This window comes from Herpailurus yagouaroundi, unplaced genomic scaffold, assembly GCF_014898765.1.
Source record: "Herpailurus yagouaroundi ecotype Mexico unplaced genomic scaffold, PumYag 557, whole genome shotgun sequence".
Classification (NCBI taxonomy): domain Eukaryota; kingdom Metazoa; phylum Chordata; class Mammalia; order Carnivora; family Felidae; genus Herpailurus; species Herpailurus yagouaroundi.
Window position 1 is genome coordinate 1,188,334 of NW_024412774.1, and position 25,640 is coordinate 1,213,973.

Consider the following 25,640-nt stretch of genomic DNA (forward strand, 5'->3'; position numbering starts at 1 on the left):
AAATAATAAAACAAATAAAATTGAATATAATAAATAAATAAATAAATAAATAAATAAATAAATAATCATATTCTCCAGTCACCAGGAAGGAAAGCTGGGTCATAAAGGGCATATCCCTGAAATACGTGATCTCTCTCCTCTCAATCCGTTTGCTTGTACCAGCATCAAGGGTCTTCAGATAAGTGTATAGGCATTCCGAAAATCTCGACAGTATTTGCTCTGGCGGTGGGCGGAGTCATAAGGGACACAAAGCTGGACCTTCTGAAACTCTGTCCCCTGTCAAGGTGCACACCCATATACTTGGGAATACTTATGGATGCAAACTTTAGAAGAGCTATGTCCTCGGTCATTGGCTGCCGTCTTCCCCACTCACTATGAATTACCTCTTCAGGGACTGGCAGGGAGAGAGCCTCCCGGACCGTTGTTAGGAGCTCCGCGCTGCGTACCAACACCATCCAAGCTTCTCCTCCGGTCTGTGTATCTCTCCTGGTTGCTTGTTGCGGTCCGTGCTGTGGCACCGTGGCCTCTTGAATCCCTGCTGTGGTGGTCCGTACTCCCAAACTCTCCCCATGCCGCCGACCTGACTCTGCCCCTTCCTCTGCTGCCTCCTCCAACGTGCGACCTCGGATCCCACGTGGCTGCGGGGACCTGAAGCACAGGCCGTCTGTGCAGAAGACCTCACGAGGTTCTCTCTAGGAGAGCCCACACGGACCGCGGCTCCGGGGCTCCGACCTGGGGAGCGAGGCCCTCCCGGGGACGTGGACCTGTGCCCTGTGAGTCTTCCTGGAGTCAGGGCTTCCTCCAGGGAAGGAGCGTGAGGGTGGGGGGCACCGGGTCACTCTCAAGAAGTGGGACCTCTGGCCTTGCAAAGAGTTGAGGACCTGCGGACGGGCGCACTGCACATCCTAATTTTACCTTGCCGCCAAACACCCAAGGGACTTTCTCTGAACACAGAAACTCCAGACACAGGCTAACCCGGAGCTCAGACCGGGACCCCCCCACCTTCGGGGCGGAGATTCCCAGCCACAGCCACCGCGTGCCTGCGCAGAGCTCACGGGAGAACACAGTACCCAATGCGCAGCGTGCGACTGGACGTCAGGACTACAAGTCCCAGAAGTCTTCGGAGAACCTGGTGCTGCCTCGGCTTTCACCGGCCAGTTCCTCCCCGATTCCGCGGGGCCTCCAGCCACCGCCTCCAACCCCGCCCCTGCTCGCTGCCACCTGGGGAATCACTTTGAGTGCCCTTTCCTCCGCAAACCGAAGAGGTCCCATCCCTGCTCAGGTTTTGCTACCGAGGAGATAGCTTCCCAGAGAGCACTGTGGGCCGCAGGCTAGACAACTCCCATAATTCTTCGTTTTGACCTTTTCACGCTGGGAATTTAACCTTCGGTGCCAAATTTACAAAGACTTGGGTAGAAACAGATTCCCTGAAAGCCTTAACCACGAGCTCTGGCTAGAAACACTGGGTGGCGCAGTCGGTTAAACGTCCGACTTCAGCCAGGTCACGATCTCACAGTCCGTGAGTTCGAGCCCCGCATCAGGCTCTGGGCTGATGGCTCAGACCTGGAGCCTGTTTCCGATTCTGTGTCTCCCTCTCTCTCTGCCCCTCCCCCGTTCATGCTCTGTCTCTCTCTGTCCCAAAAATAAATAAACGTTGAAAAAAAATTTTTTAAAAACAAAAAAGAAACGCTGGGTGGACACCTGAGGATCATTGTCGATCTGTCCGTGTTTGTACAAATAAAGTTGACTGCGTGTGGCAACTCCACCGTGTGTACTCTCTAAGTCACCATGGAGTGGGCCCACTTTGGGTACCAAACTCCCAATTTCCAGGAGGACGATAGCTCACAAAAGTATCCTAAATAACGTGTCACCATGTGCACTTTTGCTTCAGTGTTGCACAAAAAGCTTTCTTATTACCCAAACCACACTTTCAAACCTGTTCTGAAAATAACTCCCACCCTATCCCCCCATACCTGCTATCTTTGGAAGAAATGAAGGGGAAAACATTCTACCTTTCGGGTTTCTATCACTAAAATAGCATTCTGCAACTTTTAGTCTTATGCAGGTCCATTTAGCCATTAACATTTCCAGTAAATTAACTGATTATATAACTTAAATATAAAAGTTCACTTTCACACTGGAAAGTATCTTTAGGTGCATGCAGCCCACAAGAGATAAAGAGTGTGGACAGAGGACGGGAGCAGGAGGGAAAGCCTCACTTGACCAATGGGAGCCGCAGGGGCTGAACATTCTTGGATTTTGAGGAATAAACACCAATATTACACATTCATTCAATAGATGGTCATTGGTCATTTGAAATTTGGCAGCCATTTTTCTAGGTACCAGAAATACTTCAGTGAACAAATTCCCTGACCTCCTTAAAGTTATATTTTAATGGAGTAAGACAGGAAATGGAGAATACAATCAGGAAATTAGAAATTATCTTCCAAACAGAGAAGTACGATGGAAATATACATACTTGCATATACATTTGTGTACATTACATTGGGGCTGCAGCTGAGGAAGCTTCTGGTGTGGAAGGAGCACTTTTGAAGGCCATTTTCTGGTGAGTCCTCAGGTGGCGGTGATAGGTGGATGACTGGCGGTAGCTTCTCCGGCAAAGGGAACACTCGTAGGGCTTCTCTCCCGTGTGGATTCTCTCATGAGCCTGGAGGTTGGTTTTGTGGCTGAAGGACTTTTCACATGTGCTGCACATGAAAGGCTTCTTTTTTACATGAATGATCTGGTGCACGTGTAGGTCTGATGCTTGGAAGAAGCCTTTGTTACACTCAGCACAAATAAATGTCCTCTCATTATTGTGTCTTCTCTGATGGGCTTTTAGCTGAGAGAAATACCTAAAGATCTTGGGACACTTTTCACATCTATATGGTCTGGGGGCTTCATGGGATCTTTCTTGGAGTCCCTGACATGTGGAGATTCCCTCATTCTGGTGGGTAGGAACAGGCTCAGGGCTGATCTTGACTGGCTGAGAGAGAAACCCTGGTCCCACCTCCATAAGGATATCTTGATAAGGGGGTCCTTTTGGGCACCCCTCCTGGGACCCGGAGATAGCTAGACCTGCTCTTCCAGAGCTGACTGGATTCTTCAAAGAAACACTGTCGTCTTCAGGCCTAGGACAGCCCTCTTCCTGGATAATGAGTAGGGAAGGGATTTCATTGCCTTGATTAGTAATACCGTCATTTACTTGGTCAATGTTGCCACCATTTTCTTTATCTTCATCTCCTGTGAGGGCAAAAATGTGACTCCATGAAGTTGTAGCCAAGAAGAAGTCCACATAGAACATTCCTCCGGTACCTTGGCCTGCCCCACTCACCTCGTCCCGTTGCCAGGGAAGTATCCTGGGGAGTACAGGATGGTGTCCCCATGTTCTCTCCTGTTGGGGTTCCTGCTGACAACTGTTTGGTGAAATGAACAATGACTTCTCTTAAGGGCATATTCTCAGAAAAGAGGGCTTCCTGTCCCTGCATGTGGACGTGGACCTGTTACAAAAACAAAAACAAAAACAAAAAAACAATGATCACTATTATATAATCTTCATTAGTATGTCTTCCCTAATGAAAAAGAGGAATACTAAGGCTTTCTGTGGGAAGAGGCAGCTCTTGTCAAGGCATTTCTCCTCACCTTTGAGGTTTTTTCCCAACTGATAACTTCTCAGTGAGTTCCTACCACCTCATCAATAAAATGCAATTAAATAAATTAATATATTGGTTCCTGTATGTCCAAGGAATGACTGTAACACTTTTTATTTTTGCTCACACAGGTTGGTAAAGATTCCCCTTGGTGAGGAAGAGTGTGATCTGACTAATAACTGGGTCTACAATAACTTCCTTCTCTACTTCCAGCTGTCGCCTACTACTTATTCCTTACTCTTTTTGGACCCTCACTCCAGGGGGAAGAACTTTGTACTCACTAAGCCAGGTGGCTTCATGCAACCATCACTCAGACCTTCCATGAATTTCTCCAGGTTTCTGCCACCTGATTCCCACTTCTCCTTCAATGTAGACCGATCACTGCAGTGTCGATTGATCATAAACTGTTCCAGGACCACTTGAAAAATAATTTCATCTTTGCTGTGTTTTTCTGGCTGCAGCCACAAGTAAAATGATTTATAGAGTCTTTGCAGTTCCTGCTTTGCAAACGAGTTGTTGCCATTTTGAAATAAGCTGTGCTGGGTGTCCTGGAGCTCAGAGATCTCCTCTGCCTTTTGGAGAGCAGGTCCTTGGCTGGGTTTAAAGTCTTTATTTCCTGATCCAAGGTTATCCATGGATGGGTCACACAGTAATATTTATCAGAGACTCAACTTTCTGGATTCAGTTTGTGAAGTCCTGTGTTTCTGGAGATCTGTTTCAAGACAAAATCGGGACATCTATAATATTTGATACATTTTCTCATCTTATTTTGCTAGTTAGCTAACAGTCAAATGTTACATAGTGGTGGATGTTTAAAAACTGCGAGCTAGGGGCGCCTGGGTGGCGCAGTCGGTTAAGCGTCTGACTTCAGCCAGGTCACGATCTCGCGGTCCGTGAGTTCGAGCCCCGCGTCGGGCTCTGGGCTGATGGCTCAGAGCCTGGAGCCTGTTTCCGATTCTGTGTCTCCCTCTCTCTCTGCCCCTCCCCCGTTCATGCTCTGTCTCTCTCTGTCCCAAAAGTAAATAAACGTTGAAAAAAAAAATTTAAAAACCGCAAGCTATAAATACAATAGATATATATTTAATCATATCACTGGCATAATTTTAACAAAAAAAGTATAAATTTCAGGCCCATATCACTTCACAGGTGAATTTTGAGACATTTAAGAAAGAAATAATGCTAGTCTTACCAAAATCATAGAAAAGACACTTCTCTTTTAGTTAATGAAGTTAATTAACCTTGCTGATAATAAAACCTTACAAGTACATTAAAGAAAAACACTACCTGCCAATAATTTTCTTGAGCATAGATGCAAAAATACTTAATATCTGCAAATCAAACTCAGTCATATATAAGGAAAATAATATATCACAAATTGGTGGATTTTAGCTTTTATATACAATTTGGGTTAAATCTCAAAAAGGAATGTAATTTATCACACTATTGAATTTACAGAATATGCTATCATCTTAGCAGTAGATACATTAAACAAGTAATAAAAGTCAGCACTCAATCCTGAGAAAGATATTTAGTACACTAGGAGTAGAAGAGAACTTCCATTGTGTGATAAACCATTTACAACAAAACTGCAGCAAAAATTATTCTTAAAAGTTTTGCCCTTGAGATTGAGAAATAGAAGCCCATTATTAACTCTTTGTAACATTTGACTGGTACCTAATCAGTGAAATAAGATCAGAAACAACATCAACTATTATAGATGGCCTGATTTTATTTGAAGAAAAATCCAAAATATTCTAGGAATATTAGACTAGGTGAATTTAGCAAGGTTCCCAATACAAGGCCAATATTCCAAAAATAAATTTCTATTAATAAGACAGCAGATAAAATTAAAGTAAAAATTTTATCACTTCAATGACCAACATCAAACACCTATGAACATATGTAATGAAAGATATTTAAAACCTCTACACACATACTACAAAATAATATTGAGAAGGAAAAGCCATATTTATGGATTGGTTGAAGGACTCATTATAGAAAATGTCAGTTCTCTCCAAATTGATTCATATATTCAATACAATTTCAAGGAAAATCCAAAATATGTTGTGTGTGTGTGTATGTGTGTGTATGTGAAAGAGAGAGAAAGAGAGAGAGAGAGAGAGAGAGAGAGAGAGAGAAATTGACAAAGCAATTCTAAAATGACATGGACACCAACAGGCAAAAATTTAATAGATCAGCAACTTATTTCTGAAGGATAAATTTGGAGGATTTACACAACCAAATAACATTTTATTATGAGACTATAATAGTTAAGATGGTGGCATAGTGGCACAAAGATAGACAGATAAAAAGTAACAGAACAGGGGTGCCTGGGTGGCTCAGTTGGTTAAGCTTCTGACTTCGGCTCAGGTCATGATCTCACAGTTCATGGGTTTGAGCCCCGCACTGGGTTCTGGGCTGACAGCTCAGAGCCTGGAGCCCGATTCAGATTCTGTGTCTCCCTCTCTCTCTGTCCCTCCCCTGTTCGCACTGTCTTTCAAAAAAATGAAAAAAAAATGCTAAAAAAAAATTTTTTTTAAAGTAACAGAATAGTGTCCAATACTGAGATGTATTCAGTTACTTGATTTGTGAAAAATGACACTGACGTGATAATAATTACGTGAGGGCCATGATCTAGTATAAAGCATGTTCTTTCAATTATTGTTAGACAACAAGGTATTAGAAAAAGTAAAGAAGGTGAATAAAATGAGACAGGTTGAGGAGTGGGGGAGCCAAGATGGCAAAGTAGGAGGAGGATCTTATCAAATCATTCTGAATACCCAAGAGATTGACCTGAGGACTGCAAGAACAAACTGCACAACTAGAGGGAGAGAGGAGGCCACATCAGGAAGTAGGAAGTACAGAGATGTGGTTTCCCGGTCACGGAGAAAGAGAAGAAGAAAGAGTGGAGCGCACATGCACAAGGACAACACTTCCCCAAAGCTGTTTTGGCTGGGAAAGTGGGAGGGGCTGATTTTTGTGTTTTTGCAACCAGCGGGGCTCGAAGGCTGGAGTTTTAGAGGTCTGTGGGCTTGGCTGGGATAGAGATCTGAGGGTGCTGCCCTACTCCTGGAGAGAAGGCAGGCATCCTGGGGCCCATCCATGAGAGATGGCATTCCCAGAGATGCCTCTCTGGGGACAAAAGAGCTGGCAGGCACCATTTCCCTCCCCTGCCCCTCAGCATAGGCACAGAGACACCTGCTGAGGGTGACTAACCCGGACACTGGCTGTCTAGCCTGCTTTGCTCCAAATTCTACATAGCAGCACTCTGCTGTGCCTGTCCTCCATCAAGCCTCCCTCAGTCCCCACATGGCAAGACCCTCCCCTCGAAGACCAGCACAGGACCCCGCCATACCAGGTCGCTAAAGTTTGGAGTTTTAAAAGTCAGCAGGCTTGGCTGGGATAGAGCCCGAAGTGCACTGCGTGGCCCTAGGCAGGCAAGCAACCTTGAGACTGACGGTATGAAAACAGCAATCTGAAAAATGACTGGGATGCATGAAGGGAAATTATTCACCCTTCTGGGAGTGCTTCCTAAAAAGAGCAGCAAATGCGGAGACCCCTCTCCAGGGACAAAGGAACTGGCCCATTTCCCTCCCCTGCCCCTCAGCATAAGCCAACTTCAGTAACCCAGACAATGCTGACACTGGCTGCCTAACATACTTACATCACGTCCTGCCCCACTGTGCTCTGCCTGCATTGGCCTTCTCAGGCAAGTGGGCCTCAGGGCCAGCCAAGTGGGCCCCTTCCCCAGAAGACCAGCAGAAACCCCTGCCCACACCATGATTCCCAACCAGAAAGTTCTGCAAGGCTTCAGTTCTAGTGGAAGTAGCATCAGGTCTCATTTAACAATCAGACCAGAACACACCTAGTTAAAACTCCCCCACACTCTGGCCAAGGCCCAAACACTGCCCACCGCAGGCAAGGAGAGCGTCTGCAGATGACTGGACTGAAGGACGGAGCAGCCAAAACACAGCAGCAGAGTGCACACACACACCAGGGACACTCTTTGAAGCGTCAGCCCCTGGACACCAAACAGCCTCTTTATCATAAAGCTATTACTCTCAGGACCAGAAAACAAAACAGGCTTTTCTAACACACAGAGACAGAGACATAGACAAAATGTCCAAGATGAAGTAATTCATCCCAAATGAAATAAGAAAAGTTCATGGCCAGACACCTAATTGAAGCAGATATAAGTAATATGCCTGATGGAGAATTTAAAGCAGCAAACACAAGGATACTTGCTAGGCACGAGAAAAGAATGGAAGACTTCAGGGAAGCCCTTACCACAGTGATAAAAGTTAAAAACCAGAAATTAAAGGGGTGCCTGGGTGGCTCAGTCGGTTAAGCGTCTGACTTCAGCTCAGGTCATGATCTCGTGGTTTGTGCGCGGTTTGTGAGTTCAAGCCCCACATCCGGCTCTGTGCTGACAGCTCAGAGCCTGGAGCCTGCTTCAGATTCTGTGTCTCTCCATCTCTTGGCCGGTCCCCTGCTCATGCTCTGTGTCTGTCTCTCAATAATAAATAAGCGTTTAAAAAAAAAAAACAGAAATGAAAAACACAGTAACAGATTTGAAACAATCTAGATGTAATGACCACAAGAATGGAAGAACCAGAGGGAAAAGTAATATAGAAGATAGAATAATGAAAAATAATGAAACAGTACAAAAGAGAAGAACTACAGATCACTAGAATAGACTTAGGGAACTCAGTGATTCCATCAAACGTAATAACATTCATATCATAGGAGTCCCAAAGAAGAGAGAGAAAAGGAGGCAAGAGGTTTGTGTGAGGAAATAATAGCTTAAAAAGTCCCTAATCTGGGAAAGGAAACAGACATCCAGATCCATGAGGCGCAGAGAACTTGCATCAAAATCAACAAAAGCAGGCCAACAGCAACACATGTTGTAATTAAATTTGCAAAATACGGCGATAAAGAAAAAAATCCTTAAAGCAGCAAGACAAAAGGAGTCTAACTCACAAGGGAAGACCTATAAGGCCACCTGCAGATCTCTCCATAGAAACTTGGCAAACCAGAAGGCAGTGGTAGTGTATATTCAATGTACTGAATGGGAAAATTATGCAGCCAAGAATACTCCATTCAGCAAGGCTATCATTCAAAATAGAAGGAGAGATAAAGAGTTTCCCAGACAAAAACTAAAGGAGTTCATGACCACTAAACCAGTCCTGCAAGAAATATTAAAGGGGACTCCTTGAGTGGGAAAGATCAAAAGTGACAAAGACTAGAAAGGAACAGGGAAAATCTCCAGAAACTGAGAAAAAGTAATAAAATGGCACTAAATACATATCAACAATTATTCGGAATGTAAATGGACTAAATGCTCCAAATCAAATGACAAAAGGTATCAGAATGGATTAAAATATGAGACCCATTGATATGCTGCCTACAAGAGACTCACTTTCAACCTAAAGATACCTGCACATTGAAAGTGAGGGGATGAAGAAACATTTATCATGCAAACGGACATCAAAAGAAACCTAGAGTAACAATATATCCTCAACATGAAAGCACCCAAATATATAAAACAACTAAAAACAAACATAAAGGAATGAAATGATAATAAAATAGTAAGGGACTTTAATATCCCATTTAGACCACTTAAGCTAAAAATCAGCAAGGAAACAATGGCTTTGAATTACACATTGGACCAGATGGACTTAACAGATATATTCAGAACATTCCATCCTAAAGCAGTAGAATATACATTCTTTTTTTTTTTTTTTTAAGATTATTTGACCATGGGAGGGGCAGAGAGAGAGAGAGACAGAGAGAGAGAGAGAATTCCAAGCAGGCTCTGCACTTTCAGTGCGGGAGCCCGACACAGAGCTCAAACCCATGAACCATGAGATCATGACCCAAGCTAAAATCAAGAGTTGGATGCTTAACTGACTGAGCCACCCAGGTGCCCCTACACATTCTTTTCAAGTGCACATGGGACCTTCTCCAGAATAGGTCACATATTAGGTCACTAATCAGGCTTAAGAAGTACAAAACAATTGAGATCATACAATGCATGTTTTCCCACCACAAAACTATGAAACTTTAAGTCAACCACAAGAAAAAGTGGAAAAACCACAAATATATGGAGGTTAAACAACATGCTACCAAACAACGAATGGATCAACCAGGAAATCAAAGAAGAAATTAAAAAATACATGGAAACAAATGAAAATGAAATACAATGGTCCAAAACCTTTGGGATGCATCAAAAGTGGTATTAAGAGGGAAGTATATAGCCATACACTCCTACCTCAAGAAGCAAGAAAAACCTCAAATAAACAACCTAACCTTACACTTAAGGGAATTAGAAAAAGAACAAACGGAGCGTAAAGCCAGCAGAAGGAAAATAATAAAGGTTAGATCAGAAATAAATGATATAGAAACTAAAAAAAAAATTAGAACAGATCAATGAAACTAGGAACTGATTTCTTTGAAAAAATTAATAAAATTTATAAACTCCTACCCAGATTTATCAAAAAAAGAGGAAGGGCCCCAATAAATAAAATCACAAATGATAGGAGAAATAACAACCAACATCACAGAAATACAAGCAATTATAAGAGAATATTGTGAAAAATTATATGCCTACAAATTGGACAACTTGGAAGAAACAGATAAATTCCTAGAAATGTACAAACTACCAAAACTGAAACAGGAAGAAATAGAAAACTTGAGCAGACCAATAACACAAAGCAATTGAAACAGTAATCAAAAATCTCCCAACAAACAGAAGTCAGGGTCAGACGGCTTCCCAGGGGAATTCTACTGAACATTTAAAGAGTTAATACCCATTCCTTTCAATCTATCCCAAAAAATAGAAATGGAAGGAAAAAACTCAAACTCTTCTATGAGGCAAGCATTACTGATTCTAAATCCAGATAAAAACTCCACTAAAACAGAGAACTATAGGCCAATATCCCTAATGAACATGGATGCAAAAATTTTCAAATAGCAAATTGAATACACCAACACATTAAAAGAATTGTTCACCACGATCAAGTGGGATTTATTCCTGGGTTGCAAGGTGTTTTAATATTCACAAATCAACATGATACACCACATTAATAAAAGAAAGGATAAGAACCATAGAGATAACAGATCTGTACTCTGAAAACTATAAAACTCTGGTGAAAGAAATGGAAGAAGACACATAGAAATGGAAAAATATTCCATGCTCATGGATTGGAAGAACAAATATTGTGAAAATGTCTTTCCCACCCAAAGTAACCTACACATTTAATGCAATCCCTATCAAAATAGCACCAGCACTTTTCATAGAGCTAGAAAAACAATCCTAAAATTTTTACAGAACCACAAAAGACCCTGAATAGCCAAAGCAATCTTGAAAAAGAAAAGCAAAGTTGGAAGCATCACAATTCCAGACTTCAAGTTCCATTACAAAGCTGTAGTAATCAAGACAGTACGGTACTGACACAAAAACAGATACATAGATCAATAGAACAGAAAGCCCAGAAATGAACTCACAACTAAATGGTTAATTAATCTTCAACAAAGCAGGAAAGAATATCTAGTGGATAAAAGACAGTCTCTTCAATAAATGGTGTTGGGAAAACTAGACAGCAACATGCCAAAGAATAAAACTGGACTACTTTCTTATACCACACACAAAAATAAATTCAAACTGGATGAAAGACCTAAATGTGAGACAGGAAACCATCAAAATCCTAGAGGAGAACACAGGCAGTAAAGTCTTTGACATCAGCCGTAGCAACTTCTTACTAGATATGTCTCCTGAGGCCAGGGAAACAGAAGCAAAAATAAAGTATTGGGACTTCATCAAAATAAAAAGCTTCTGCACAGCATAGGAAACAATCAACAAAACTAAAAGGCAACGTACAGAATGGGTGAAGATATTTGTAAATAGACATATCTGACAGTATCCAAAATATATTTAAAAAACATGTAAAAGTGACACCAAAAAACCATATAATCCAGTTAAAAAATGGGCAGAAGACAGACATTTTTCAAAGAAGACATAGAGGGCTAACAGACACATGAAAAGACGCTCAACATCATGACAAATCAAAACTACAATGACATATCAACTCATGCCTGTCAGAATGGCTAAAATTAACAGCACAGGCAAGGATGTGGAGAAAGGGGGAACCCTCTTACTGTGGTTGGTGGCAGTACAAACTGGTGCAGACACTCTGAAAAACAGTATGGAGGTTCCTCAAAAAAAGTTAAAATAGAACTACCTTCAATACAACAATTGCACTACTAGGTATTTATCCAAAGGCCCAAAGGATACAAAAATGCTAATTCAAAGGGTTACATGCACCCCGGTGTTTATAGCAGCACTATCTACAATAGCCAAAATATGAAAAGAGCCCAAATGTCCACTGACTGATGAATGGATAAAGAAGATGTGGTGTGTGTGTGTGTGTGTGTGTGTGTGTGTGTGTGTATGTATGTATGTATGTGTATATATATATAATGGAATGCTACTCAGCCATAAAGAACGAAACCTTGCCATTTGCAATGACGTGGATGGAGCTAGAGAGTTCTATGCTAAGTGAAATAAGTCAGTCAGGGAAAGCCAAATACCATATGATTTCACTCCTATGTGGAATTTCAGAAACAAAACAGATGAACACAGAGATGGGGGGAGAGAGGCAAACCAGGAAACAGACTCTTAACTGTAGAGAACAAACCGATGGTTACCAGAGGGGAGGTGGGTGGGGGAGATGGGTTATATAGGTGATGGGTGTTAAGGAGGGCACTTGTGATGAGCACTGGGTGTTATATGAGTCACTACATTCTACACCTGAAACTAACTAACTGTATGTTAAATAACTGGAATTTAAAATTTTGAAGAGGGGCACCTGGGTGGCTTAGTCGGTTGGGCTGCCGACTTTGGCTCAGGTCATGATCTCAAGGTCTGTGAGTTCGAGCCCCACATAGGGCTCTGTGCTGATAGCTCGGAGCCTGAAGCCTATTTCAGAGTCCATGTCTCCCTCTCTCTCTGCTCCTCCCCCACTCATGCTCTGTCTCTCTCCCTCTCAAAAATAAACAAACATAAAATTAAAAAATTTTTAAATAAAATTTTGAAGAAAAAAAAGAGATAGGCCGAAATCCATAGAAATGACTCCTCCCGTGCTGAAAATTCCTACATCATGCACAGACGGTCTGTCTGGCCACCCCTAGCTACACCATCGTGTCAGTCCAATGATACATCCCTTAGGAAACTTTCCCTTATTACATTTGCTGGGGTTTTTTTTCTTTATAAAGTTACTGTTCCTTGTGGACATTTATCTCTGCTTCACCGCTTTTTACCAAAGCTACAAATTTATGTTTATCTGTGTTTCTAATCCCTGCCCTTTCCCAATGGAATGTGGAAGCCAGTACAGATGAAACTGAGTTTGCCACTACTTGACATTTATTTCTATTTGCAAACCACATTTTATGGGCAACTATAGGCACGATGCTTGGAAGATCGAGTCAAGAAGACGAGGAAAAAAGGTGCACTGTTGGTAGGAATGTAAAGTGGTGCAGCCACTGCAGAAAACAGTATAGAGGTCCCTAAAAAAATTAAACAGAACTACTATATGATCCTGCAATTCCGCTTCTGGGTATTTACACAAAGAAAATGAAGACACTACTCAAAAGGGTATCTGCACTGCCATGTTCATTGCAGCACTGTTTACAACAGCCACGATGTGAAAGCAACCTACGTGTCAAAGGAGGGGTGGATAAACATGTGATACATACATTTATATTTTTATTTCACATTTACTTATAATATTTATATATAAACATACATAATCAGAATACTATTCAACCATAACAAAGAATGAAATCTTGTGATTTGCGACGAAACGCGATGGGACTTGGGGAATTATGCTTAATGAAACATGTCAGACTGAGACAGAAAGACAAATACCATGCGATCTCACTGTATGTGGCATTTTAAAACAAAAACCCAAGCTCATAAAGATCAGATGGGTAATTGCCAGAAGGAAGGGGTGAGGGGTGGCAAAATGCATGAAAGGGATCAAAAAGTACAAGCTGCCTCAGGGCGCCTGGGTGGCTCACTTGTCTGAGGTCATGATCTCACAGTCTGTGAGTTCCAGCCCCTCATCGGGCTCTGTGCTGACAGCTCAGAGCCTGGAGCCTGCTTCAGATTCTGTCTCCCTCTCTCTCTAAAATAAATAAATGTAAAAAAAAAAAATTAAAAAAAAAAAGTACAAGCTGCCAGCTATAAATAAGTCATGGAGATATAACATACAGCACGGTGACTATAGTTAATATCATAGGGCACATTTTGAAGTTGCTGAGAGAGTAAATCTTCAATTATACCCCATTAAAAAAATAAATCTATTTTCCATGTAATTTATTTTTCTGTCCTTTTCAATTTTATTTATAGTAAGTAATTCAAAGATCTGTATCTTAAAAAAAATTCATACTGTGGCGCCTGGGTGGTTCAGTCAGTTAAGCCTTCGACTCTTGATTTAGGCTCAAGTCATGATCTCATGGTCGTGAGATGGAACCACTGGGTGTAGAGCCTGCTGAGAACTCTCTCTCTTTCCCTCCCTCTCTCTCTGCCCCTCCCCGGCTCAAGGCGGGGGGGGGGGGGGGGGGGCATGCACACATGCACTCTCTCAAAATAAATAAACATTAAAAAAATTCTCTTAGAGTTGTCACTGGAGCTCAATGAGTCGATATATGGAGAACACGTGAACAGCCCCCAGCAAGAGGTAAGGTAAGCTAAACAGCTGACAGCGGCCCTTTACATTTTAGCCCCCACCCCCATGTGCTGCGGACCAACACATTGACAAGATGCCATAAAAACGACTTACTAGAAACAAAATTAACAAGACAACAGCCATACAAAAAGACTTTCTCGAGGAAGAACTCTCTTTCAGTCAAACCAGGCTTTCATAGACTCACAATATCAAGCCCTTATTGAGCCAGAGCAACTGTCAAAATAGACCATGCCCAATGCCTGAAGAAGCCCTGCATTTTTGTACCTAGGAATTTTTCCCCAGTGATTATGCCCACGTACACATGCACAAAACAAAAGCACACAACTGGAAATTTCCCTTTCATTCTGGAAACTCACCTCCTGAGGAAGACTGAACTTCAAACCGGGCGAGCCTGGGCTAAATGCCAGGGGCGGTGTGACTCACACTCCGCACAGGGCCCATCTGACGGGCCTTCCGGAGGCTCCTCCCTCCTATAGGGTCTGGGGTCAGGGATGCATTTACAGATGTGATTGGATAAAATCCGTCCTGTTGATGGAATTTTCATCCGACCTAAGCTCCACCTCTCCAATACCTTATTACACAACACCCCTGGGGGTGGGGCAATTGGCCAACACCAAACACACTAATATTTCTGCAGTGAAATGTAACAATACTCACAATTGAGTGGGCGTACAAAGATGAGCATGCACAGGGCGCCCAGGTGGCTCAGTCGTTAATCCGACTCCGCTCAGGCCACGGTCTTGATGCAGGGGCATGGGGCAAGCTGAGGGCAAATTTCAGGCTACCAGCAAACCCCGCCCCCACCAGGTGGGACATGTATGATATTCCCCAGACACTCCGGCTATGCCAAAACAGGTAAGGACAAAAAAACAAACAAAAATAAGAGTCTCCACCAGTTCACAAGAAAAAGGCAACCCCATCAATTGGCTTTAAAGTCCAGGAACTCCCTACTGTCTTAATGTTAATGCTTTGCTAGAGGGATAAACAACCTTAGCTTGACAATAGCTAGGCCTCCAGTAAGTCTGTAGCCTGAGAAAGTCTCTTCGGAAACTCCCTTTGACTGTATCTCCCCGATTCCATAAAACGGTCACCCCCCCACACTTGCTGCCCATGGGCCCTGTCCCTGTGATTTAATAAAATCACATTAAAAAAATGTGGGGGGGGGGAGGGCGCGTGGGTGGCGCAGTCGGTTAAATGGCCGACTTCTGCTCATGTCATGATCTCACGGTTTGTGAGTTCGAACCCCGCGTCGGGCTCTGTGCTGACAGCTCAGAGCCTGCAGCCTGTTTCAGATTCTGTGTCTCCCTCTCTCTGACCCTCCCCCATTCATGCTCTGTCTCTGTCTCAAAAATAAATAAATGTTAAAAAAAAAAAATTTTTTTAGGGGCGCCTAGGTGGCTCAGTTCAGCATCCGGCTTCAGCCCAGGTCACGATCCCACGGTTTGTGGGTTCAAGCCCCGCGTCGGGCTCTGTGCTGACAGCTCCTCCCCTGTTCATACTCTGTGTCTCTCTGCCTCTCAATAATAAATAAATGTTAAAAAAAATTAAAAAAAGTATTTCTTGGGTGTCGGCCCCAGACCCCACAAACCCATCACCCCAAAACTTCATCAATCTCACGGTCCAGTCCATGAGTTTGATGGGCCCTGCTTCGGGCTCTCTGCTGTCATCGTGGAGCCCGCTTTGGATTCTCTGTTCCCCTCTCTCTCTCTGCCCCTCCCTCCTCTTGCAGTCTCTCTCTCTCTCTCAAAAGTAAATAAACATTAAAAAAAATTAACATTAATCTCACATAAATTCTGGCCAAGTTTAGTCTTAAGTGAGTCTCTTACAAACTTGCTAACACTTTCTAATTTTTTAAAAAAATTTTAATGTTTATTTTTGAGAGAGACAGAAAGAGACACAGAGAAAGAGAGGCAGAGACAGAACCTGAAACACGCTCCAAACTCTGAGCCAGCAGCGCAGAGCTCAACGTGGGGCTCGAACTCAGGAGTCGTGAGGTCATGACCTGAGCCGAAGCCGGACACTTAACCGACGAGCCACCCAGGTGCCCCTACTACTTCCTAATTTTATGAGATTTGTGGATTGCAAGTAGGGCGGAGAACAAGGTTAATATTCTCCCTCCCTATGTCAATCCCAGGCTAGTGAATCAGAGGGTGCTCTGGGACCCCAGAAGTGGGGTTCCTAGTGGAGCAGAGAGACCACAGGACTAAGACAAAAATCACCTCAGTGGAAAGGGAGAGACAGGTGCTTATTTTCTGCTGAGAACGTACACCATATTTGAGACACTTCGTGTCAGGACAGTGTGAAGGGGAAGTTACATTGGTGTGAGGCTCCTGGTTGGAAAATCTGGCTGGTGGGGTCTGTCCTGCACTGAGTAGGAAGAAAGGTGACAGAAGAGATTCTATGAAACTCAGCACTTCCTGACTCAATGGAACGAGACCATCTCGTAGATGAGGGAGAGTTTGGGTAGCAAAAGGGATTGGGTTCAACAAGGGACTGGGGCGGCAACGTAATCATTGCCATCTTCTCTCTGCTTTCAAGTTGTATCCAGAATCAAGCGACTTTTAACCCCTTCACAGCCAGGACCTTCAGCCCAGCCCCTACGCTTTTCTCTCGGATTATTGAGGTCAGCTCCCCACCGGCCTCTCCTCCAGCCCGTCTTCAGCCCATTCTCCAAACAGCCACCAGAGAGACCCTGTTATAACCAAGTCTGACTGGCTCCTCCTATCATTGTGGAACTTCCCAGCCGCCTGCAGTGAAGGACTTGCCCCCCTCCTTCACCAGGGACTCCTGGTGGGACTCCTTCCCATCTGTCATGGACTCACTTTCACAAGATGCAGTTAAATAACTTACTAGAAATATAAAATTAACAAGAAAGCCATTACCCACAATGGAAGGCCTTTGATGTCTTTAGATGTAACACACGGTCAACTTGCTCTAACGGTGTCTAAATGATTGGTCACCATTTCTGCACCAGCCTTGCTGCAGACAGAAGAGAGTGGAGATGGGCTGTGTCCTCTGACCACATTCTGAGGAGTACTGACTTAGAGCAGAAGCCAGATTCCTAACAGTAGCCTGGAGACCCTGGTGACCTGGCCCCACACCCTATCCAACTCAGCCCCTCCTCTGGCCCCCTTGCTCTGCTTGAGCCTCACCGGGTACACACGGGGTCCAGCAGCTCTGCTCCCATCGCTGGCCTCTATTAGCTCTTCCTTCTGCTGGGTGCACCGTCCCCACCCAGCCCTCCTGCATTCCTGCCAGGTCTTTGTTCACGGGCTGGACATGCTTTCTAAAACTTGCAGCTAAGCCCTGAAAGTCCCCTTTCCCCCATCCACTGATTTTTCTCCTTATCCCTTACCTCCGCTGGGCAAGCTCAACATTCTACCCATTTCTCTTATTTTTTGTTTATCACTCCCCTACCTCCACCATGGGATTTAGTCAAACAGAGGGCGGGGATTTTCATCTGTTATGTTGCCCACTATTTCTATCAGCAGTCTACACGGAACTGGCACTTGGGAGGTCTTATTCAGTATGTGTCCAATTTAGACGCATATTCCAGCAAGAGAAGGTGAAAAGCCTCCCCCAAATGGTATGGCAGCAATAGGGAGGGGAGAATCAGACTGGACCAGAGGGAATTATGGAGTAGGTATTTCGAGAGAGCTGCAGGGAAGTGACACATGGGCGACTGGCTATGTCCCCAAATCACCACAGAGAAATGAGAAGCTAGTGGACACTCAGATTCTAGAAACTAGAGAAGCCCTGTGAGAAAGCCCTGGGGGAAATCAAAGCCTATCTAGAAATCAAAGTCAAAGGACAGAAGTCAAAGGCTTCAGGGAAGGGAGGAATTGAGAAAATCACTTTAATTCAATTTAATTGCTCACCTAAATCACCTTGGGGCAGCAGCTACCTCTTTTACTGCTGGACTAGATGGTGATGTCGAGGGGGTTTGAGGATATTGGCAAGTCAAAGTGATCAGTGGCCCCCAGGCTACCATACTATCCCTACTCAGCTTGCTGACTTGGGCAACTATGACCGTGGGTTGGACACACCTCTGCCCAGTGCTGCTTCCCTGGGGCCACGTAAAGATGAAAACTGAGCAGCCGGGCCACCCAGTGTGGAGGGAGCTGGATTGTCTTCCCTGATCCCCTTGTCACTATGCACTAGCCAGATCTAACAGAGCACATGCTGAACTGTATTCCTTCCTGTGTACACACACAGGAGACAGGATTTCATATAACCAGGGTAAGTAACTAGAGACGGAGGAAGTGCACAATCCAAAAAAAGTCCATATTAAACAACACATCCTACTTGGAACAAAGGGAGGAAAAGAATAATGAAGAAATTAAAATAAGCATATAAAAATAATTAAGGAGATAAGGAAAGGGAAAAGTCACCAGAAATAAGAAGATATGTTTTTTAAAAATGCAGAAAATGTTACTGAGAATAATATGATATGTCTTAAGACAATAAAAAAAGAGAAGGAAAATTTTTAAAAATTTTAATTTTTATTTAGTTGCGGGAGAGAGGGGCAGAAAGAGGGAGAGAGAGAGAGTCCCAAACAGAGATGCCGGGCTAGATCTCTCATGAACCATGAGATCATGACCTTAGCCCAAATCAAGACTCGGGAGCTTAACCTACTGAGCCACCTAGGCACACCTTAATTGTTTTTTTTAAGTAGGCTTCACACCCAGTGTGGAGCCCAATGAAGGGCTTGAACTCACAACCCTGAGATCAAGACCTGAGCTGAGATCAAGAGTCAGATGTTTAACTGACTCAGGTGCCCCTATTTTTAAGGTTAGTAGCAAGATAGATGATCAGATTGAGGAGAACACCTAAAAATCAAAGGAAACAAAAAAGAAACAGCACAAAACAGCCGAAAATATAACCTGTCATAGGAAGACATATTTTTAAATCTTTATATCCCTAAAAGTAGCACCACAACTGTAACTGGTGCTCAATAATGATTGTGTAATAAGAAAGAAGATAGAAACAGAGGGAGCACAATATGGTCAAAAGGAGTCCCAAAAGGAAGGCAGGCAAATTGGGATGACCTGGGAAGGGGGTGCATCCGTGAAGGGAGCAGCCAGCCTATGACAGGAAAGGCTATGATATTCTCAGGTGTTCAAGCCCTCAAGTGTGTGGTAGGAGGTGAAGAAGTTCAGGGACCAGGCAGGAAGACCCAATGGTGGTGAGACAGGGGGATGAGGTGGGTGAGGACAAGGCAGGCAGAGTGTCTGGTATCTCGCTGGGAAAGTGTTTGCATGTCTGAAATCTGAAATGCCTAAATTTCAGGCTCTAGGTTCTTCCTCTCCCTCTGCCCCTCCCCTGCTTGTGCTCTCCCTCCCCCACCCCCTAAAATAAATAAACAAACAAACAAACAAACAAACAAACTGAAAAAAAAGAACTCGGCTTATTTGTTCACTGTGGAATCTCCAGGGCCAGAATATAATCCGGAATGTAATCATTCAATAACTACCTATTCAATAAATGATTAAGCAAATAGAAAAGATATTTTTTAAAGGCAGAAGATAATTTGTGTAAGATTTTCTTGAACAGGAGGAGTCTGAATTTAGTTCTAAGGGTAAAGGGCATTCAATTTGTAATATGGTGTCAAGCTTACAAAGAACGTTAATTCTGCTGAAGACCTGTTGAGCAATAAATTGGTGTAACCATAAATTAGGGAATGAGAATATTCACAACAAAGGACATAGACCTCCTTGGAGTGGGTAGTGGAAGAGGAGACAAGAAATGGCCACTCTCCAGTACAATTTTTGCTATGATGAGAAGTAGGGGAAGTACAGTATCAGCTGGAGGAAGTTAGATATCCATGTAATGTTTTGTATTGGTGATGCAACCGTTTTAACATTGTCAGGAATAATCTGGAAGGAGGAAAAATGGTTAACGGTATAGAGAGAAGGTAATTAGCTGTAGGTGTAAAGTCCTTGAGAAGCCAAGATCTTGATCACAGAAAGATCTATTTTCTGCTGTAACAAAAGGAAAGACAGAGAATGTGGGTAGAGGTAAGTTGTCAATTGGTGGTAGAAACACATGGGAAAATCCTATCTTTCTGCTTTTAAATCCTCAAAGAATTATGAGATCTTGATATCACTACAGCATAAGGGATGTCTGGAATATAAAGGGAGTGGTGAGAGTAGACCTGAGAAGACTTTCTTAGAATATTTGATATCAAACATTTCAGGGAGAACTTTCAGGTGTGCAGCACTTACGATACCACTTGATATCTAGCTCCATAAATTTATATCAAAACCAGGCAGTCTGGTGCCTGTTTCTTTACAGCATTATTACAGCATGGCAGTAGAAGAAGCAGAGAGTTTATGTCCAACAGGATTGAGATATGATTAACCAAAACTTTTTAAAGTGGGAGACAAAGGTTCTAGAGTCTCTTTCCAAGGGAATCATTACAGTGATGCAACATGAAATCTCAGCTCTGTGGAGAAGGAATGGTGTCACTACGATGGGATCATCACAGAGTCAATGGAACCAAGATCCATGTGACAAAATAACTGAGAAGGGAGTAAGGAGAGCATTTGGCCAAGGGGTAAAAAGGTAGGAATCTGGTACAATACATATGGTTTTTCATTCTCTGGAAATAAAATAATATTCAAGGTGTCATATGAACTACACAACATTTCCATAAAACTACTGTTGTAGCAAGGAAAATTTAAAATTGTTATAACATCCTTAAAGTAAGAGGAGGATAATAGTTGGATAAATAGAGAGAAATAATGTTTACTATGATAAAAACTGGGAAAAAAAAAAAAAGACCATTCACGTTTGCAGTTAAGTGATCTGAGAAAAGACAAAAATATTTTAAATTTAGGTAATAAAAGTTCAAACTGTTGGTGAAATGTGGAGAATAAGCTTAGGAATCCCCCGGGCTTACACCAGTGGGTTAACAAGGCATAAAGAAGCACAAAGCCACAGGATGCTCCACCCAAGTTTGGGTAAACAAGATCAGGACCCCAGAAATAGGGAGGTGCGAAGGCACCCAGAATAGAGAGGGGGTGCAGAGGCACCGAGAATAGACAGGGGGTGCAAAGGCATCCAATACAAAGGTATATGAGGTAAGCAAGATTAGGCATTCAGGGCAAAAACGTCCCCCAATTGAATACTATAGCAGAAACCTGCTTTCACAGGAAGGAAGGACCAAGTTAAGTAAGCAGGCAAATTGGGCTATAGACCACTGCACTGTGCTGCAGGTGAAGCTGCCCAGAGTGGAGATGATTAACAAAAGAAAAGGTGTCTTGTCAACCCTGAGGTCACGTGTCCTACCTGTATCATCCCCTAGGCTGAGATAAACAGAGGTGCTGCCTCACATCCCCTGTAAACAACCTTCCGCCAGGCTGCCCAGTGCCTAGATTTTGTTACCCAAACCCCTAACCGCAAATATCTTCAAGACCCCCTTTCCCTCACGTCCCCAAGTTAATGTTCACAGATTCATTGTCTCTCTGTGCACGTCTACCGCCATGTTTGTAAGCCTTCTGATCCTAATAAAAACGGGGCAAGGCCCCTTATTCAGGGCTCTTGTCTTTTCCCAGACATTAGCTATCTCTCGTTTTTCATCCTGCATCCCGCTCTCTTGCTGGCTAAGAGAGAACTTTAGACTTAGAGTGTACAACAGTGAAATAAATAAAACACGTACATTATGCAGGAATCCAAAACAGTAGCATAAAATAACGGTGACATTTATGAAAATTATACTCTATTGAAAATCCTCCAGAAGGCATAAGGAGCCTTAACTAACTTGAGCAGGAGTTCCCAACTTGGAGAAATTTTGCCCTCACTTGCAGGGGCCACCCAAAGACAACTGTGGTTGTCACAACTGAATGGTGGTGCTATTGGCATCTAGTGCATGGAGGCTGGGGTTGCTGCTCAACGTTCTACAGTGCACAAGAGAGGCTAAAAAAAAAAAAAAAAAAAAAAAGATCCAGCCCCAAATGGACACAATGTCTGGGAGAAGTGGTGGCACCATGGCAGCCTGGCAAACTTATACAGATCTGCATAGCCCGTTAGAAAAGACTCAACAGCAGTCTCACCCACATATTGACTAAAAACCTTGTGATCTTTCCAGCACCATGGAAAGACAGACAGTCTTGAAAGGATTTGTCACAAGGCCATTTCTCACCCTGGGACTGGTCATGGAACAGCCCCTCTTCTGCCTGCCTGGTTTCCTTCTTTTATTGTACAGCTGCAGTTGGAAATACTTTAAGTATAGAAAAGGCTCCTCAATGACAGACTGTCCCCATAGCTCATTTGTTCATCAGACCACCATCATCTGGTCCCTTTGATCGGGTGTCATCTTGTGACATAAGGTTCACGGGAAACTGACAACATGCTGGCCTTGCTTATGCTGTCCACGAAAGTAATGAAGTCTAAATTCATGTGCTTTGTTGCTTTTTTACTGGTGACATCTATGGCACAGTGGCCAAACTAGCGTACTGCTTGGAGACCGCTTGACTGCTTAACTATGCCAAAGTGAAGAAAGCCTGGACTAGAATACAATTAGTAACCAGGCAAAGACCAGCTTTTACTGTGGTTCTACAAATAAAGGATGAAAGGAAAATGAAATTTAAATGCATTCGATGTTTTGCCCTTCAGTGTATAAGATCAGGAATAAATATATAAAAGTTCATCTAAGCTCACCATCACAAAATGAAAATATAGCATTTTCAAACTGTACTTAATATGAAAGCATTTGACTTTGAATTTGAATGTTTGGAAAATATGAGTTTTTATAAAATAATTTTTTTAAGTTTATTTTGAGACAGAGAGAGAGCATGTGGGAGGGACAGAGAGAGAGAGGGGGAGAGAGAGAGAATCCTAAGCAGGTTCCGCACCATCAGCTCAGAGGCTGACACGGGGCTTGAACTCATGAACCATGAGATCATGACCGGAGCTGAAGCCAAGAGTCAGACGCTTAACTGAGTGAGCCACCTAGGCGTCCCATTTTTATAAAAGAATTTAATTTACTCCAGTTGACTGTGTGAGTCACGTACAATAAGCAGAACACACTGTGTCACCCACTTGACCGAATCCGGACACTGGCCTGTTATTTCTTAGGATGCACTTTCCAGTTCTTCACCATACCACAGCATCTGATGGAGCTACATGCCCGACTGTGCCCCTGCCTCTTTCCCCTCACTATCAGTACCCCTAAAACATTGGATCTCTAAAGTTCTTTGAGGACTCTACACGACTTCTAACACAGGCATCAGTTCAGGCAATCTTCCATCTGCTGGAACAGCTAGACTCCACTTGGGGTAAAAAAAAGTCATAATTTTTTCAGGTAACAACATGGGGAAAAAAAAAAGAAAACAAATACACAATGGAACTCAACTCTTTCCACCAAAATTTGCAAGAATTTGCAGTGAAATAAATAAATTTATGTTTATGTGAAATAAACAAATCATACTTTACATGATCTCAAATATATCCAAAGCTCCCATACTGAATACAATAGCACAGTGAGACAGGTTAGTTTTATGACTGGTGTAGATGATTTCATTGATGGCTCTACTCTGAGTTGTAGATGGCATGAATATAACTGCTCTTATTTTTTTAGTGTTTATTTATTTATTTTTGAAAGAGAGAGAGTGTAGAAGTGAGGAAGGGCCAGAGAGAGAGAGGGAGAGAATCCCAAGCAGGCCCTGTGCTGTCAGTGCAGAGTCGGGCCCGGGCTCAATCCCACAAATTGTGAGATCATGACCTGAGCCAAAATCAAGCGGCAGAGGCTTCACCAACTGAACCACCCAGGCACCCCTAATTGCCTTTTTTTTTTTTAGTTTATTTTTTTATTTTGGAAGGGGAAGAGACAGAGGGAGAGAGAGAAACCCAAGCAGGCTCCGAGCTGTCATTGCAGAGCTTGATCTCACACATGTGAGATCACAACATGGGCCCAGATCAAGAATCAGACGCTTCACCGACCACCCAGGTGCCCCACTAATTGCTCTTATTTGTCACAGAATAACAGACTTGTAGCCTGATTTTAGGTACCTAGGTTTCACTGGAAATATTTTTGTAAATGATTGACAATGAATCCAAATGCGGAGCTTAGAAAACCTATAGGCGTCTAACCAGAACGGTTTTCCTTGCCAAGCAGGCAAAGCAGAACCGAGAGGCACGAGTGTCACTAGTGGTGAGAACAAAGGGGCTGAACGCTGGGGATCTTGGAGACACCAGAACAGAAATGGGCAACAGCCACCGGCTTGGATTTACGATCAGGGCCAATGAAAGTGTCAGAAGGGAAGACAGTAAAATGAGACAAAGGAGCTCACCAGGACCAGGATGGGACGTGCGCCTCTAACCTCATGGGAAGTTTTAGAAGAAAGGCTGTGAATGTGTTGTACTTGCTGCTTGTGCCTGTGCAGGACACGGACCATGGAGCTGCTGGTCCACACCATGAGGCCCAAACATAGTACATCCGGAGAATGTAACTGTGGGTAGTGATGCTATAAACCTCTCTGGAATGGTGACACTCAGTATCCCTAAATATTCTCCATACTCATGTTTTTGTTTTTCTTTGGGACAGTAACATTCATAGCAACAAAAGTATTTAACTGAGATTCAAGATCCGGTAGAGGAAACAGCAGAAGTCAATGCACTTTGGGGATCTCCTTCTGAGCTGCATCCATCTAGAGATACTGGGGCACAGCTCAGTGGCCAGGAAACAACTGAGGAGGCAGGCAGTACTGAGGGGAAACCCTGTACCCACTCTGTAGAATAGAAAATAAGTTTACATCCAACATCACTCAGGAAATTTTTCCATCCAAACTCTGCCACTGTCTGAGGGATCCCTTTAGAGAAAAGAACCAAATTTTTGGCTAAGACCAGCTGACTAAGAGTCAAGACTGGGGCAGGGCGCTTGGGTGGCTCAGTCGGTGGAGTGTCCAACTTCAGCTCAGGTCATGATCTCATAATTTGTGAGTTTGAGCCCTGCGTCGGGCTCTGTGCTGACAGCCCGGAGCCTGGAGCCTGCTTCAGATTCTGTGTCTCCCTCTCTCTCTGATCCTCCCCCGCTCATGCTCTGTCTCTCTCTCTGTCAAAAATAAATAATTATTAAAAAATTAAAAAAAAAACAATCAAGTCTGGGGCACCTGGGTGGTTCAGTCAGTTGAGTGTCCAACTTCAGCTCAGGTCATGATCTCATGGTTCATGAGTTTGTTCCCCACATCAGGCTCGCTGATGTCAGCGCAGAACTCTCTTCAGATACTCTGCCCCCCTCTCT

The 25,640-nt window shown here is 43.3% G+C and overlaps 2 protein-coding genes across 3 annotated transcripts in view; both read right to left on the bottom strand.

The window, feature by feature from the left end:
- The window catches only part of LOC121023457 (zinc finger protein 304-like), a 498,588-nt gene that overhangs the window by 217,412 nt on the left and 255,536 nt on the right, over positions 1-25,640 (bottom strand). The gene's annotated exons all lie outside the window — the stretch shown is intronic.
- LOC121023361 (zinc finger and SCAN domain-containing protein 4-like) lies at positions 2,501-4,303 on the bottom strand (the record flags this gene model as incomplete). Its single annotated transcript, XM_040465179.1, has 3 exons — positions 2,501-3,243; positions 3,335-3,500; positions 3,932-4,303. Coding segments are annotated over 3 exons (1,281 nt in total), but the record flags the coding sequence as incomplete, so codon positions are not given.